Source organism: Acanthochromis polyacanthus, chromosome 10, assembly GCF_021347895.1.
Source record: "Acanthochromis polyacanthus isolate Apoly-LR-REF ecotype Palm Island chromosome 10, KAUST_Apoly_ChrSc, whole genome shotgun sequence".
Classification (NCBI taxonomy): domain Eukaryota; kingdom Metazoa; phylum Chordata; class Actinopteri; family Pomacentridae; genus Acanthochromis; species Acanthochromis polyacanthus.
In genome coordinates this window covers 15,406,343-15,422,622 of record NC_067122.1, presented here as the reverse complement: position 1 = coordinate 15,422,622, position 16,280 = coordinate 15,406,343, and the positions used below count along the sequence as shown (strand labels likewise).

General features: G+C 39.4%; 1 protein-coding gene across 4 annotated transcripts in view; it reads left to right on the top strand.

The window, feature by feature from the left end:
- The window catches only part of fgf13a (fibroblast growth factor 13a), a 101,148-nt gene extending 85,540 nt beyond the window's left edge, over positions 1-15,608 (top strand). For all 4 annotated transcript variants that reach the window (XM_022194892.2, XM_051954563.1, XM_051954564.1 and 1 more), the window contains 2 exons: positions 7,548-7,746; positions 13,582-15,608. In XM_022194892.2, the coding sequence (XP_022050584.1) occupies positions 7,548-7,746; positions 13,582-13,718 (336 nt within the window). In that variant the 3' untranslated portion in view covers positions 13,719-15,608. The remainder of the gene's footprint in view (positions 1-7,547; positions 7,747-13,581) is intronic.
- The last annotated feature ends 672 nt before the right edge of the window (positions 15,609-16,280 follow it).

Here is a 16,280-nt window from a genome sequence, read left to right as displayed (position 1 = left end):
TAGCAAGCACAATGCCTTTGGTAAATAACCGCTGCTGTAAGGTTTCACTCCACTGAGCTGTGTCATTAACTACTTTGTGTTGTGTGTGTATGTGCTCCTGGAGTGAATGTGTACCGTGTGTGGGTGTGCCTATTTGTATTTGGTATTTGCAAGGGTCTTTTCCACCAGATTAAAGCTCTCCCAAACAACCCAACCCTATGAGTGTGCTTCATCTTTAGCAAAAGAAAAAAAATGTGCCTTTTAATCCACTTCCACTCCATTGAAAAGACCGGGGCATTGAAAAGTCAGCTTTTGCAAGATTTGTCTTCACTGGCCAGTGTTTCCGACTCTCACAAGTAGCAATGTGGCTGCAAAGAAACTAGAACAGCACTCAGCCCTGATTGTATTGGCATAATTGGTGTCATTTCAGTTTCGATATGGCAGCTGAATACGCATGGGGCCGTGCGCAGCATTGATTTGGCTTGACTTGTGAAAAATTTGGCCAATATTTTTACAGAGGAGATCAGATCCATTATGTTCGTATTTCTCCTCCTGCTGATTGGATCAGGAAAGCAGTGCTAGGCTGTAATTACTCCCCTGAAGCCAACAGAATACAGTTTGAGAGTGCATCATAATTGATAGTGTTTTCTTGACATAACTGCCTTGCTAATGGAATATTCATTTTACAGTTACCCTTACCGCTGTTGAATTGCATAATTGTGTGTTTAAGTACAAAAGGTTTCCCAGTTGGGCCGTGCAAGCATGCAAAGTCCATGTGTTTTATGAATGGCAGGGAAACATCATCAGCACACCATGCTTAACATTTCATCAGCCTTTAAATGTCGCCTTCCTATAGGCAGTTATTTGACTGTAAAGAGCTCGGGCCATAACTTCTGTCGGGATTCCCCTTCGTTGTAAAACATGGGACTATTCTCTGCCTCCGCTTGACCTTTGTCCATGAGATAAGATGCAAGTGTAAATTAATTTGTGTTTAAGGCATTTCTGCATGAATAAGCATCATCGGGAGGTGAGAGACTGACATTGAAGATGTTTTTTATGCATTTGTATAAGCTTGTTTGCATTCTAGTGAACACACTGTACTGAAACAACATTTGCATTCCTGTCACTACAGAAAATGTCAAAAGAGCAGAGAGAAGAGAAGGACGGATGCGAGAATATCTTAGGAGAAGTTTCATGCTTCTACAGCTCTAATTCACACAAGATATGTCCTGATGTCTCGTTAGATATACTTGTTTTAACTTTGCAAGTATTTTCATGGCATTAAATTGTAAACTCTGGATGTGAAAATAGTTTTTATTAGAATGAAAACTGTACAATGGAATCCAAATTCAATTGCAAGAAACACCTTTTATCCACACAGGTATATGTGCGGCACCCTGTGAATACCAACAAATCCTGTAAAATTAATAGAAAGTGGGAGGTAAAAATAGATGTCACTGCTGGCACTGTATTAGGTTAAACACCGAAGCTGATATAAAACATGAATAGAAGACACTAAAGCTTTCAATTCTCTGTCCTTCTGCTCTCTTTCTTGCTCCTGTCTACCAGGCAGACAGGTCTACAAAGTCAGATATATATATATATATAAAAAAACATTACTCACCCTCGACACAGAAGCTTTAGAAAAGAGGTATGAATAGGGATGGACTGAATTTGCCTATTTCATTCCTATAAAATGAGGAGAAAGGTTTTACAGAGCCGCCAGCAGTGCAAATATTCTCTCAGCTACAGAGGGCAAAGAACAGGTAACAGACTTATACAACAGGGGTAATTAGGCAGCTCATTTAAATCTTTATTGTGTCAAACACGCCAGAGCTTTCATCACATTTTCCATGAAAGAGAATCAGCACCTTAAAGCACCATATACACTAACACTTATGTGATAATATTTACAAAACTGCTTGTCTAGACTTTATGTGAGCGAGGTTGCCAGCTGTGCGTCGTTTGGACAAGGGCTTGTCATAGCTGCATATTTCAAGGAAAAGCCCAAGTAGTGTAATGGGATCATTAAAAGTCCATTTAGTCAAACCACCATAGAGAATTGCAGGGAGGGAGATGACAAGACAGATATTATTTCTATGCAGATAGTGTCCTCCTTTTTTTTTATTTCTAAAGTGATTTCCCCTCGCTCCATCTGGCACTGGAGTCATGATTAAAGTGATGTGATATTTTTTTTTCACCGGGAGATTGGTTTTAGTGAACAATAGAGACGCTATTGAGTGAAGAAGATGCTACTGGAGCCCATTCAAAAGAATCTGAATGTTTCTGTCTATCAGAGAATAGAAATGGGGATCCCCTGCCATTTTGGCCCCTCCTTGTGTCAGTCTGAGATAGCCTGTTGTCCAGAGACCGACTCCAACACAGCAGTAATGGCCAGCAGCCGCTCCTCCATCTTGGCTCTAACTGTGCCTGTATCTATCTGTATGTGTCTGTTTATCAATAGACTCTTATTCATCTCCAGGAGGAGTGTAACCAGCCAAATCCACATAAGCTCATTATTAGAGGTAGAACAGAACTCCTGGCTCGAGAGCAGCCTGTTGTTTTGCTTCCAACTGCTGCTCGTGCATAACTGAGATGGAAGCTGCCCAGTTTCTCTAAGAAGTGCTGCTGCTAATCAGGCTGAGCAAGAGACTTCATATAGCAAGAAAGGCAGAACACACTCAGATAATGATGGAGGTGAACATTGGAGAAATCAACAATTAAGGAAGGAAAAGATTAAGAAAGCAACGGAAGACCAAATATTACAAATAAAACATGTCTTCCAGAGGATAGAAGAGAGAAAACTTAGGAAACCAGTTTACTGTGTGATCAAAAAAGTAAAAACAACACATCAGCAACATGGAAAAAATATTCATGCTTCTTGTTCCAGCTTGACCTAAGCTTTCTGTGCATGTGAGTACCATTATTATTATTTTTAAAATATGTCTTTAAAAAGTGACAGTGACAATCTGGCAGCAAGGGCGCCAAAAAAAGTTTTAAAATGGTAGAATAATGTAACATACAATTACTAAATCTGTGAAACTGTGACAGTAGCAGCAATTACCTGTAAAAACATACACATATTTTTACCTGATTTCAGCACAGTAATATAGTGTCATTTTATGGCCACAGCTTGTGAAAGAGTGAATAATTGTTTCAATAAATGCAGATTCATGATGTGGACATCATGTACAGTTTTCTATGTAGAATCAATATATAAATTACACATTTTTTCCCATGACTTTACTAGAAAATGTCTTATATTGAACAATAACATTTTTGTTGCTAATTCAAATACAGTAAAAAAAAAAAAAAATTTTGATGGCCAAACATTCTAAAAAAATGAATTCACGTTTATAAAATTACGTATTTTTAATGTAGACACGTGGAGTGTTAACAAATCATTGAAAACCTGTAAAATAACAGTTGTTCAGTAGTTAAAAGGGTTAATTTTGTTCACTGCCTTTCAAACATAAGTCTGCTGTGTGCACACTTTGAGAGCAATGGCGTGTTGTTTTAGCTGGTTAGAGCGTGATGCTACTACATTCTCTGTGCAGTGTCTCCTCAACATTAATTGGAGAGCTTTCTCACCCCCTCCCCCTTTTCACAGCATCAGGCATGTTGTTGAGCTGAAGGGTGTTAGCGCCTCGGATATTCAGACAGAGCTTAGTGGAGGGAGGGCACCGGCATCACAAATAACTCCATAGCAGATATGGTATTTTATTGGTTAATGTTTTATAAGTGGCATGTTTGTTTTGATTTTGATGTTAATCATGTAGCTAATGTCCTTTAATTAAAATAAATTTTCATGTGTCAAAAGCAGAATTTGGTTTCATTTATATGTACATAGAATATGATGCAGATTTGGCGTGTAATCATGAGTGCTTGAATGGGTGGAAGCCAAACAACATTGTGCATAGGTCCCCTCAAAAAAGCTAAAAACAGGCCCTGTCATCAAGACTAGATTACCATTCTAACACACAGAAAAAGAACGCTGCTGTGCACACGCAGATCACAGTTACTCTGAGGCTGACTTGACTTTCTTTCCATAAAACTATAATTTGAGGGATACAAATAACTTAGAGGTGTATCTCAACAGCACACTGGAAGGACAATGCTGCGTTGCCTAGGCAACTAGAGGCCAAGGCAGCCTGTATTTTTGAGGATGCTTAGGTCCTTTAATATGTTCACCAAGACACTGCAAATCTTTGTCTCTTTTTTTTTTTTTACCACTCTTGTTGTTGCGAGTGCAATATTGCTGAAATCTGGCGGGCATAAACATCAGAACTGGTGATGCAAACAAACTGAATACACTGATCACAAACACAGGCTCTGTGCTGGACCTACTTTGGAGCTGTCAACAGTTTGGAGAGGAAGATGCTGCACAAACTGATGTCTATCATGGAAAATGTCTTGCATCCTCTCCAAGATCTAGAAGAAAAGCAACAGAAATCTTCCAGTAATGGGCTGTAATGGGCATCTACTTCATTTTGTTTAGGGATTTGCAAAACTTCCTAAATAGGCCCTTTATATGCAAATAGAAGACTACAGATATGTTGCTCTAACCGAAGCAAAGGCTGAAATGCTGCTTGAATGTCCTAAATGTCTAGCTTTCTGCTTTCTTGCTCATTTCAGAATATACCAAAGCAAAATATTTAATATTTGTCTTGACCATGCTGACAAAGAAACGCCAAAAGGTCATTAATATCACTGACACCTTTAAAATATGATTTGCTAAATGGATAGCAAGATATCTAATATATGAGTACAGATAACATCTACATTTCATGGCCCATGGGACAACAGCCTTCATATTGTTGGATGGACAGGCTGACACATCAGTGGACTAAAATGTCTGCAAACAGCAGAAATGAATGGCAGGTAGGAGTCTTGAAGAATTGTGGATTTTGTCCTCCATCACTTAACACAAAGTGTTTCAAGGCTCTCCTAGCAGGGTTGCTCCATCTCAATCGTCAGTGGCCTTCTGCTCAACCACCTCCGATTCCCCTGAAACTTTTAATCCTAAACTGATATTTAAAATAGCATATGTGAAGTTTTAAATTGATATATCAAGCACTTACGGAGATAACTTCCCTTTAAAACTGCCCTTTGACCCACTTTTAGCAGGCTTTTTAACAGATTGAAATTTGAGGCTGTGTTTGAACGAAACTATTTCAGGAAATATTAACTATAAAATAAAATGAAATTATTGAACTGTGGAAATTTCAAGCTTTTACCTTGAGTAGTTCTACTCATTCAGACACATCTTCCAATTTAAATGTGCAAAACGATGTCTGTAAACTGGGTTTCTGGGCCATTTGTATTTGACACAGCGGACTAAAACTTCACAAATATCTCTATAAATATCCATATTTTATGCTATAAAAATTTCAGACAATCAGAGATGGTTGGGCAGAAATTGTTCTAAAAATTTAATGATTTAGATGGAATGACCCAGTAGCCTTTATGGTCAGGAGGAACAATTGCAATCGGTGAATAAATAAATGCACTACATAATACATGAATACATACATACATGTTATTTTCCCTGCACTAGCAACTGCTGCTGTTTCGCTGTAGCACCTAAAGGACAGAGATTGGATACAAGTATGAACGTTTATGTGAATGCATCGTCACTTTACTTGTCCAGCCCTTCAGCTTTTGTTTAAGTGGATTAAAAGCAGTCTTGTCTGTAATGAGCATCATATGGAGGACAGATTTCTTACTGACCCATGACTATAAGCTGCCGAATGGTTCTGCAGCCCCCTTGATGAGCTTAGCCGTAATTCAAATTGAGTTTTTGGTACCCCTGTGATGTTGAGGCTTAACAGAGAACTGGGACTGAGCCAACAGGATGTTTCCTACAGAGATGGTTTGTTACAAGCTTTCTGTCACTTCAGCGATGTTTCTGTCAGAGATTTTTGTCAGGGCTGGTCTGTGACGGCTAGATCAGGGAGAGGGGATGATAAATGAGTGTCAGCTACCAGAGGTGGGTGTAGGCTTTGTGTCTCGAGTGGGCTCTGTGTCTTGATGTGACAAAAGGTGTAATACAAAGTGGTGGAGGTCTTTTAACAAGTTCAACATTTTCCAATCTATTACATAGCTTTTGTATGTTGTAGCTGTGTTGCATACAAAGGCTTCAATAGAAGAGCAAAGCACATCATCAGACATGAGCCTCGTTCCTCGTTCAGTCTTTTGAAGTCCGATTACTGCTGCACATGAAGAGTGACGCTGTTAAACTGTTTAAAAAAAAAAAACAGAGGCTGTTATAGATGACTCTGTGCCTGGTAGTGGCATGTTGTTTGTCATGATCTCACAGCAGGTCTCTGGCCCGGGGGACACGTCTTCACTCCCACCAATGTGAGGTTTTTTAATTAGGTTAGCACTGAGCCCAGTGAGACCTGAAAGAGGTATCCACACGTCTTCTTCTTAGAAAGCTCACAATACGCGTTGTGAGTCCCAGCCACTAGCTATTCCAGCTGTTTGTAACTGTGCTTTACGGTGCTGTTTGCATATACTCTGCATATTTTCATTTGCAAACTGTCCTCTGAAGAAGAATTTAAAGCAGAATAATTCACTGCTGACTAACTTCACTTCTCTTTAGTTGCCTCATGCACCGTCTTACACACGGTCGCTCAATCTCTCTCTGGGACGGTTGTCTTCTAAGTGATTAGTTTTGTACTCTGTTTTGCAGGCACACTGCCCAAGCAGCTCCATGAATTGAACAAACATACACACTCAGACACCTAATCGCACACACACACATACACTGCCACACCCACACAAAATCTTGCGTCAGGGGAAATAAACCTCAGTCACAGCGTTGCAGCATTAATGGCAAAATCCCATTGAAACTTGGGATTCTAACAGAAAGGGCGAGTGAACTCTTGCACAGTGTGGAGTCTGGAAGATGAATTTTGCATGTCTTTAAGGAGTCAACCTGCAACCAGTACATCAGCAAAAGTGACAAGGAGGTGCCTTGATGACATAAAAAGATAGATGGGCAACCTTGCATGTGATAAGTGCATACGGATTGCATGTAATCCTATTAATTGCACCTTTTGAAAGCATTTTAATCATTTTTTGTAGTTTAAAGGTCATTGAACACAAAGCAGAAGAAGTCAAAAGACAGTAGTAAAAGCTCTTGTCCAGCAAAGTCTTAAATGGACGAAACTCAAAGATAATGAACTGCCCATACATAATTAACAGCTGGAACCAAATGAGAATGCACTATTCATCTTGCCAGTATGTTTCATTAATGCTCCTCTGTATCTTTCATATCACTGTTATCTATGCTATAAAGTGCTACATTATTCACTACAGTAAATGGAATGAATAGATTTAGAACATTAGCAGGAACTTGAGCCCCGAGACTGTCCCTTCGCTCTGCGCGGCTTAGTGTGTGTTGGATGTGCAGCGCAATGTACCGTTATTAAATTGCACTCTCAAGTAATGAACTGTTGCATTTCAGCTGCTTCTATTCATAACAGGATGTCAGTGACTCTTGGAACCTTGTGAACTACTGTCCAACAACAACTGTACACTGTATCTTGTCCTCCCTCCTCCAGGAACACTTTACACCAGAGTGCAAATTCAAGGAGTCGGTGTTCGAGAACTATTATGTGACATACTCCTCCATGATATACCGGCAGCAGCAGTCGGGCAGGGGCTGGTACCTCGGACTGAACAAGGAAGGAGAAATCATGAAGGGGAATCATGTCAAGAAGAACAAGCCAGCAGCCCATTTCCTACCCAAACCTCTAAAAGGTAAGGCAGCAAGCTGGATTCTCTTTCACATTTCACTGTTCAGTATTCAGACTGTGCTCAATCAGAGCTGGTTTGTGCAATGTGTTGTCCACTCATGTGTTCAAAGCTGTTCTTAATAGCAACTCAAAGCTGTGAAAAAAATCATAGAGAAGGGGGAGATGTGATATTTACAGATGGGAACAGTGTATTCATACTCCTAGACTCAAAAAACGTAAGCAGTTACGTTTTGTCAAGTATGTTTATGAGCCAATCGGATTTTGAAAAGGTGTGTGTGTGTGTGTGTGTGTGTGTGTGTGTGTGTGTGTGTGTGTGTGTGTGTGTGTGTGTGTGTGTGTGTGTGTGTGTGTGTGTGTGTGCGCGCTGGTGGGGTTCCAAAAGCATTTGGCGAATCGTCGTGCAGTTATAACACAGCATATTGGCTGCTCAAACAATGCAATTCTCAGCATCAAGGATGAAGTTGCTGTAATTACATAATCTGTTAAGAAACTTCTCTCTGACTATTCAGGCATTTGGCTATTCTAGTTGGCAAGGGAATTGTTTCTCACAGTAGGAGACCTGAGAACAACTAGTTTTTCTCTGATTAAATTTCCTCATTTTCTTTTTCATCCGCTTAATACTTGAGGGCCACATGGAGATTCTTTAGCTAAAGACTAAATTAGCTGCTTTCTACACGACTACGCCATTTAACATTCTCCAGAGAGATGCTGACATGTGCCTATTCAGTAATTTGCTCTGGCCGGTCACACTTCGCCGCAAACACAGTGCAAAACGAGGTTCAGCCATTGTTTGCAAATAGGCGCATGTTCAAATGCTTTGAATGGCAGCAGACAGGACTTTATTTTCATTAAAGTCACAGAAAACCCCACCCATCCAGATGCTGAGTGTGGCTTTGGACAACAGAGGAAACAGGGAGGAGAGAGGGGAGAAATGGTTCTGTTCTCTCTGTTGAAAAGGCCACAGTCCTTTCATCTTCAACAAGACACAGATTCACCTGTCAACAGAGAGGAGACAGAGAGAGAGTCTGTGTTTTGTTCAGGGAAGAAAAAGAGAAGAACATTCTGGGTCTGTTTTTTTTTTATTTTTATCTTTTTTTTCTCGGTAAGATATAAAAGGCTTGAAGAGCAAAATACTCAAACAATACAGAAAATAGGGCAGTTTCTTTAGATTGTTGGTTGCCGAGTACAGTTTGGATCCACCATCTGGCCCTTTTTATACACCGTTTTACAGACATGCACATCATGATGCCTGCTGTTTAGGTAAAACAAGTCCAACTGTCCATTATTAAAAAGGATATTTTAATATGCAGACATACGTGAACTGGCTCCTCTGTGAGGTATGCCTGGTTAATCTAATGCAATCCAAGACAACAGTTCTATCATAACTGTTATTTACAGAAAACTTATAGATTTTCAGTTTTTGCTAACATGGTCAGAAAAGTAATTTATACTTATTATTGATGCCACAATGGGGTTCTGTATTGGAGTGCGTTACATTAAAGATGATTCCAACTTTTTAACAACTTCTGTATGGAAGCTGGGTGTGCATAATATTAGAAACAACAATGCAGTCCATTACAGTGATGAAAAAAACAAACACCGAATTATCTCTTCATTACTTAAATGCACACCAAATTGTTTTAGAATATTGTGATTTAAAATGATGACACTAATTAGGAATATAATTATCAGTACAGTATATTATTACATAAGGTTGGACATTGAAGACCCACTTTGACATTCTACTTACAAAGAAATCATTAAGAAATATTTATTTTAAGTCTGCTCATGGGTTCCTGAACAAATCTCACTAATTAGTTTCAAGCATCCAAACAGAACAGCAGTAGCATTTAAGAAGGCCATCATACATTTTGTGCTGTTCGCCTGCTAATAGCTAACAGCTCACCAATCGTTGAGTAGATTTACTGAGAATGTCAGACCTGTAGTTAATAAGGTGTTTGTTGTGTCTCTATCCTAGACAACACAAAAAGTCAAGGCTACACTTCAAAATACTGAAGAAACCAGAAAAGAAACCACTGTCGCTATGGTTACGATTACCTTCTCTAGCTCTGCATTTCTGCTAGTAACATTTGACACAATTAATCTGTTGAAGAGAAAACAGGAGGACGGTGTACTACCATTACAGGAAGAGCCAGTCTTTATTTCTCTTCTGTGACAACAAACACAACATTCTCTGCAACTATTCAGTTTACTGACGCACAGTGCAGCTGACTACATTAACTTTATTACACTTTGTAGCAACGCTATGACTCTCACACTCTGCTGGTATTTTTCTGTCGCACACTGGGAGAGACTCACTTCACACAACACACCCACTAACCTACGTCACCACATTTGTTAAAGGGCAGTTAGACTGTGGCTGGGCTAACCTGACTAGTTAGAAACATAGTTCATATCTTAATTCATATATAACTGCTGTTTGTTTGGAAGAAGTAGTCATATTGTAGGAGTATTTCTACCACACTGTGAAAGTCTTGCATTGAAAAAGTTACTTACTGTGAAAGTATATTCAGGAAAATATGGTAAAAAAATAGAATATGTAGAATAAAAAGGCTTCCTGTGACTGTTAGCAGATAATACAGTATAACATATTCGTTAGATTATTATTATTGTTCATGTATCAATGTGAAAGGAGGATTTTACTGTTGTCATAGCAATAACCCATCTGTTTCTTAAAAATTGGTATCAGAATCAATAAGCACAGTTGTTAAGATGCAAATCATCCTTTACAGAGAAGGTCAGTGAAAACTATTCTTTTGTTCACTGAAGCCACAAAACTTGACTTTTAACATTAAATATTTCTGGTCAGATCCATCGTCGTCATATTAAAGGCAGTGAAAGTTGTGCTCTATATTTTTGTGGAACTATCCTGGTTTTCTATCAAGGGCTTCATTCAGTAATCCAAAAGTAATTGCAGTGTTGAATATTCCACTTTTGGAGTCAAGTTTCTCGTTTCTTCCATTTGCTGCCTCTTCTTGCGTCTTTGGCAGAGCTTCTCCAGCCAGCATCTTATTAAGAATCCATATCTGCCCTCTGAGATCGCTATAATAGCTTTTCACTTTCATTTAACGGGGCATCCAGGGGGTCTCAAACACACTTAAGAGCAATACCCAAAGAATGATTGCCTTGCTTTATGCTGAGAGAGAAATACTGAGAAAGTGAAGAAGCTGAATAACAGGGATAGATATAGGCCGGGTGAGACGCTAATTCTAACAGATACCAAACACCATGGCCCTTAGCTGCCTTTTGTGCATTTTATCTAAAAGTAGAAAAATGATGTCCAACAACAAATCCAAAAGGAGAAAAACTAACTGAAAACATACTTTTGCCGTAATACCCCATCTTTTGGACAAACTTCAAATGAGCCAGTAATGCACAATATTTATTAAATCTTTTGCATTATTTAAATTTCAGATGTAGGTAGTGGCTCAGAAAGAGCTCCACGCAGTAAGGAGAGAGAAAGAGAAATAAAGGAGAATTTGTTCCAGCAGCTCATAAAAATTCAGAGGCAGTGGTGTTACAGGGCACCAATTAAGAAGCTGTCTCTGCATTGGTGATGGCATCTCCTCCAGGCATTACTCACTACTCTGCTGGTTCCAGTCTGAGAGGCTCAGCCCACAGCCTCTCATTCTGTCTTCCTCTGGATGAACCAAGTTCAGCTCCCGTCATTCAAACCCAAACAGGAAAATCCTCTTAAAATTCTTACAGGAAGCTCCGATGCAAGAGACAAAGCGCTGCCTTTATCTGGAGAGCGTGTAGTCTGTCAAGAGGCGTCTGTCGCAGAAAACAAGGGGAGGTTTGTGTGGAGGAAAAATTACAAGTTGTTTTGGAGATTAGTGCTTAAAAATGAAAAGCAGCATTGTGTTGAGGTGATATTATAATCCTACAGTACTGTCACTAGCAAGACCGACACTGATCATCAGCAGTTTTCCAGCAAAATCCTGCCAATGATTGATGTGTGTACACAAGGATGGTCTCTGGATTGCTGCTGTAACAAAAAAATGCTGGTCTAAGTGAAGTGTCTGAAGGCCCGAGTTTGCTGTTTCAGCCACAGACTCCCTCAGGAATGAACATCAAATAGCATTCTAGGCAGAAGGTTGTTGACAACATCCTGAAACCAAAGACCGTGAACCTCAGATTACTGATATTTCTTCTGAAAAGGAGGCTGCTGAGATGCAGATTGGGCCAATACTGCATACACAGCAAAGCTAAAGCACTAGCAAGTCTTGAATTTATAATGCTGTGCTCTGAATATGGGATTTTTTTAAACTTCAGCACCAAGCTAGTCCACTGGGATCTCTTGATTCAGCAGTTTGCAGGAGACTAGACAGTGGCTGTAAAAAGTAATTGGACAGTCCGGTAGTCTTCTGTGAGGTTCATGAGGTTGGTTCACAAAATATATATTTAAAAAAAAAAAACGATATTTAAGCCATAGAAAAACACATTAAGCACAGCTCTAAACAAATGTGTTCTACTAAAACAAATCAGTAAATCTTGTAATAATGTGAGCATACCAGTAAATGGAATTAAAACACAGTTGGAGATGATCTAATTGTCAATCTAACAGACATGTCAACAGCTCCACCTTAATTATTTTAAGTTTGTTAATTGTCGGCTTTACTACTGACATAAAAAGGTGAGTTAATGGCATTTAGGTTAAACAATTACTAAATTACTAAGTTGTAAATTAGTATAATTAGCTGATATAATAAAGTAATCTAAGTTGAAAAAAGGTGATAAACTAAAAGACATTAAAATGAAGCAACTGTTTAGTCACGTGGACAAATGGTACAGGTAGGTTTGGAGTTCTTACATACATGGTATATTTTCTCAGTTGAAATGCTTCTTTTGAAGAAGTTACAGCCGCAGCTGTTGAAGCTATTTTAGTGCAAACACAACATGAGAGGCTGTTTCCAGGTGAAAAGGTGTTAACATGAGACGAAATTCAATATTTGCTAATATGTTAGTTTCCTGAAAAACAATCAAATTGAATGCGTTAAGTGAACTCTCAGGTCTCAGCTCAGCTTTTAAAGTCAAAAGATTAAACAATGTTTTGAGTTCTAAAGTGGTATCAGAAAATGGCAAAATGAGCTCAGCAAATAGAGAGGAGGATACAGAAGAGATCATTCTTAAGCTCAAAGAATAAGACAGTCAGGATAAAAATTGCAAAAGAACATGCTTTTGAAAGTGTGTTATTTTTGCATGAGCCCGAATTTCACTTAAATGGACCCGACAGTAGAAAATTAGTATGGAGAAAGTGGAAACATCAGAGTCTGTGCTGGTTTCTTTCTTGAAGAACTAGTATTTACTGATGGAACCATAAACTCTGGAGTGTAAAAGATCAGTTTTTGATGCAAATGTGAAGAAATCAGCCTAAAAATTATTCAAGCTCCAGAAATGGATCTTCAGAAGGACAGTGATCCAGCAGACTGTTCACCAGTTGAAGGAGTATTTCACCCAGGAGAGAAGTCTGAGATGGTCTCCCCAGAGACCTGGCCTAAATCATAAAGACCACCAGAGAGAAAATGTAATTGTTGCTGTAAGTGTGAATAAACTGACAGCTTTGCAGGCTGACTTATTACAGCTATTAAGAAACTAGCTTATTAAATGCAAAGACACTGTCATGCAGTTAAAATATATCATGTTACACAACATCAGGATATATCCTAAACACCCGAAAAGAGTAGAGTTCCACTAAAGTGTTTTTTATTCCTGCATGTAGTCTATATTTGTCACAGTTGTTGTTTATAATTTTGTTCTGTGTGCTTAACGTATAATGTCAGTTTTTCTGATTGTCCCTTACTTTGCATTTCCACAGTGGCGATGTACAGAGAGCCATCTCTTCATGACTTGACAGAGTTCTCACGCTCTGGCAGCGGCACGCCCACCAAGAGTCGGAGTGCCTCAGCCGTCCTCAACGGAGGAAAAGCCGTGAGCCAGAATGAGTCGACGTAACCCGGTAGCCAAACCCAGGCCTGGGGCCGAACCACGAAACCTTACCTCTAGCAGAGCGTGAATCCAAGCAGACTTGTTTCTCCGATCAGCGGTTCAGGACTAGCGACGACAACAAACCACACATAAAACGTCCAGACAACATCAGTAAAAACAGCTAGGTACCATCCTGGTCAGTCATCATCAAAAACAAAAAAAAAAGCATCAGTCGTAAGAATTAACAGCACATAGATCATTATGAATTTCAAAAAGAAATGAATGAGAATTTTTGTTTTGGGCTTGAGATTTATTTATTATCTTGGTCATTCTCTTTTGGTGATGATCGCATACCAGTTAGCTCATCTTTATCTTATTTTGTTCTCACTTAATTTTTTGTGGACGATAACTTTTCTTAGGTCATGCAAACACCAAGCAGTCGTGCATCTGTCAGACAGGGATGGGAAGGTAGACGTGCAGGTGTTCAGGGCAGCCAGAAATGGTGCTGGTCTACAAGGCTGCAGTGGTACAGAACAAGCCCTGATCTCTGTCTCATCCATGCTTCTGTGAATACAAAGCCTATAAACTCCCTGGTGAGGCACAGCCTAGTGCTGCTGGGACTGTGGCCAGCCAGATGGTAGCTCTTCTGCGTCCTAGTGCACACGCTCAGAGACTGAGCTCTCTAGCATGGGAAAATGAAGCCTATGTTCAACTGACCTGAAATATAGAGGGACAGTGTGGCTCTCTTGCAGTTTTTCCGTTTTTTTGTTTTTTGTTTTTTTTTTTTCATTTTAGAGATGCCACAGCTGCACCTTGTTTTTCGCTAATTTTCTGAATTAGCTGAGAGCTTTTTATTTGATAACTGGTTTTGTTTTTTGTCCCCTCTTGTTCTCTTCCCTTGCCATTGTTCAGTATTTGTATTTTTGTTCATTGTAGAAAAGGGTTCCAGCAAACCAAAGACAGAACGAAGAGTGTCCCTTTAAGCTGCTGAAAACCAAGCCAGTATAAAGGCAAAGCTGGATTTTTTTTTCATTGTACATTTTTGATGAAAGAAAGCAAAGATTTCGTTGGGGGAAAAAAGAACAATGGACAAAGGAAAAGATTTTAAATACTTTGGAGTTGGCAGCGTGCTTCATGTTGTGCTTTTAGCTGATATGCTCGATGACCGAGGTATGAAACGACTATTCTGTCCCCATTCCCTTCTGTTACCACTGTGTCACAATGTCTCTAGCTCTTGTCCTCGTGATCCGTTTCCTCCCTCTGTGCTTGTGTCATACTTCGACTCCCCCAGCCAACCCTTTTTGTCGACCTCTATTGACTGATACAGTTCACCATATTCCTATGGTGAGAACCCCCTTTCCCAGGATGCTTGTTATGTGTTTGAGTAACTTATTGTGGTGACAATATTTTCTATATTAAAAAAAAAGAATACTGTGGACTTTTAGGTGGCTTAACATTTTATAGGACACGTCATATTTGTAAACGTGAAAGAATAAAGACAAAAGCATACAAAAATGAACATCTTCCCTTTCTTGCACAGGGCATGTACAAACACAAATATGTACAAAAAGGACCCCTTTTGTGGGCTATGTACTCTTCCCTTCAGCTACATAACTTCTTTCTGGTACATGCTTCTGGGAGACTTTCTTTTCTTGGTTTCCTCTGGAGGTGGTTTGTATTAGGTGAACCTATCTGTTGCATGGGAGAAAGCAGGGAAATTCTGGTCTAGGGCTGCATGATATAGGCTATGTGTATTAACCCATGTTGGATCATGTGTTCCAAACTACCAGGCTAAATCTGATAAAACAACATACACAGACGGACATTGTGGCTGTCTGATAACTTCCAGTTGTTTATTATTTGTTGTATACACAAAAATGCACTGAATAAAATGTTTATATTAAGATATACTTTTAATATGTGTCAGACTTTCTTCTTTCTCCGACTACTTGCCTGACTTATTCCGCCAACAGGTAAAGAGAACACTGGGTTGTTACTTAGAGTTGTATCTCAGCTTGCACAATCTACACTGATCGGTGTTATAGAAAAGTGTACACCGTTGAAGCCCTCCTGAACATACACTCATTCCCAGCATCTTTTCTATCTGTGGACACCAGTGTGCCATGCAGGTGGGATATGCCTTTAATTGCCTCGGAGTTGCAGCTGGTCTACAGGCTTAGGGCTCATTCTATCCAATAAATCAATATGTCTTTTGGACATGATAGAAGACTTGATACCTGGAAATTGCTCCACTGCTGGATTTTTCCCTGCATCTAAATTAGTGCTGCCGTGGCCGAGTAATCTCGCAAAGCAAGTAAGATTGCCTTTACCCTTTTCCCAAAGGCTAAACATGAGATTACCTTCAGTAAAAATTATTCAAATCTTTTCTTGCTAGAGAATAAATCATATCTGAGCAAAGGCACAAGACAGCCTTAGGTTCCGTCTTAGCTGGTGGAACTTCAGACTTTACCAGGTCAAGTTTTTACATAATTAAACAAGAAAACACAACACAAAAAAAACGCGGTTTGATGGATAAAAATAAAACACTTCATTGCTATAATATGAGCAGAGAGGACACATAGGTGATAA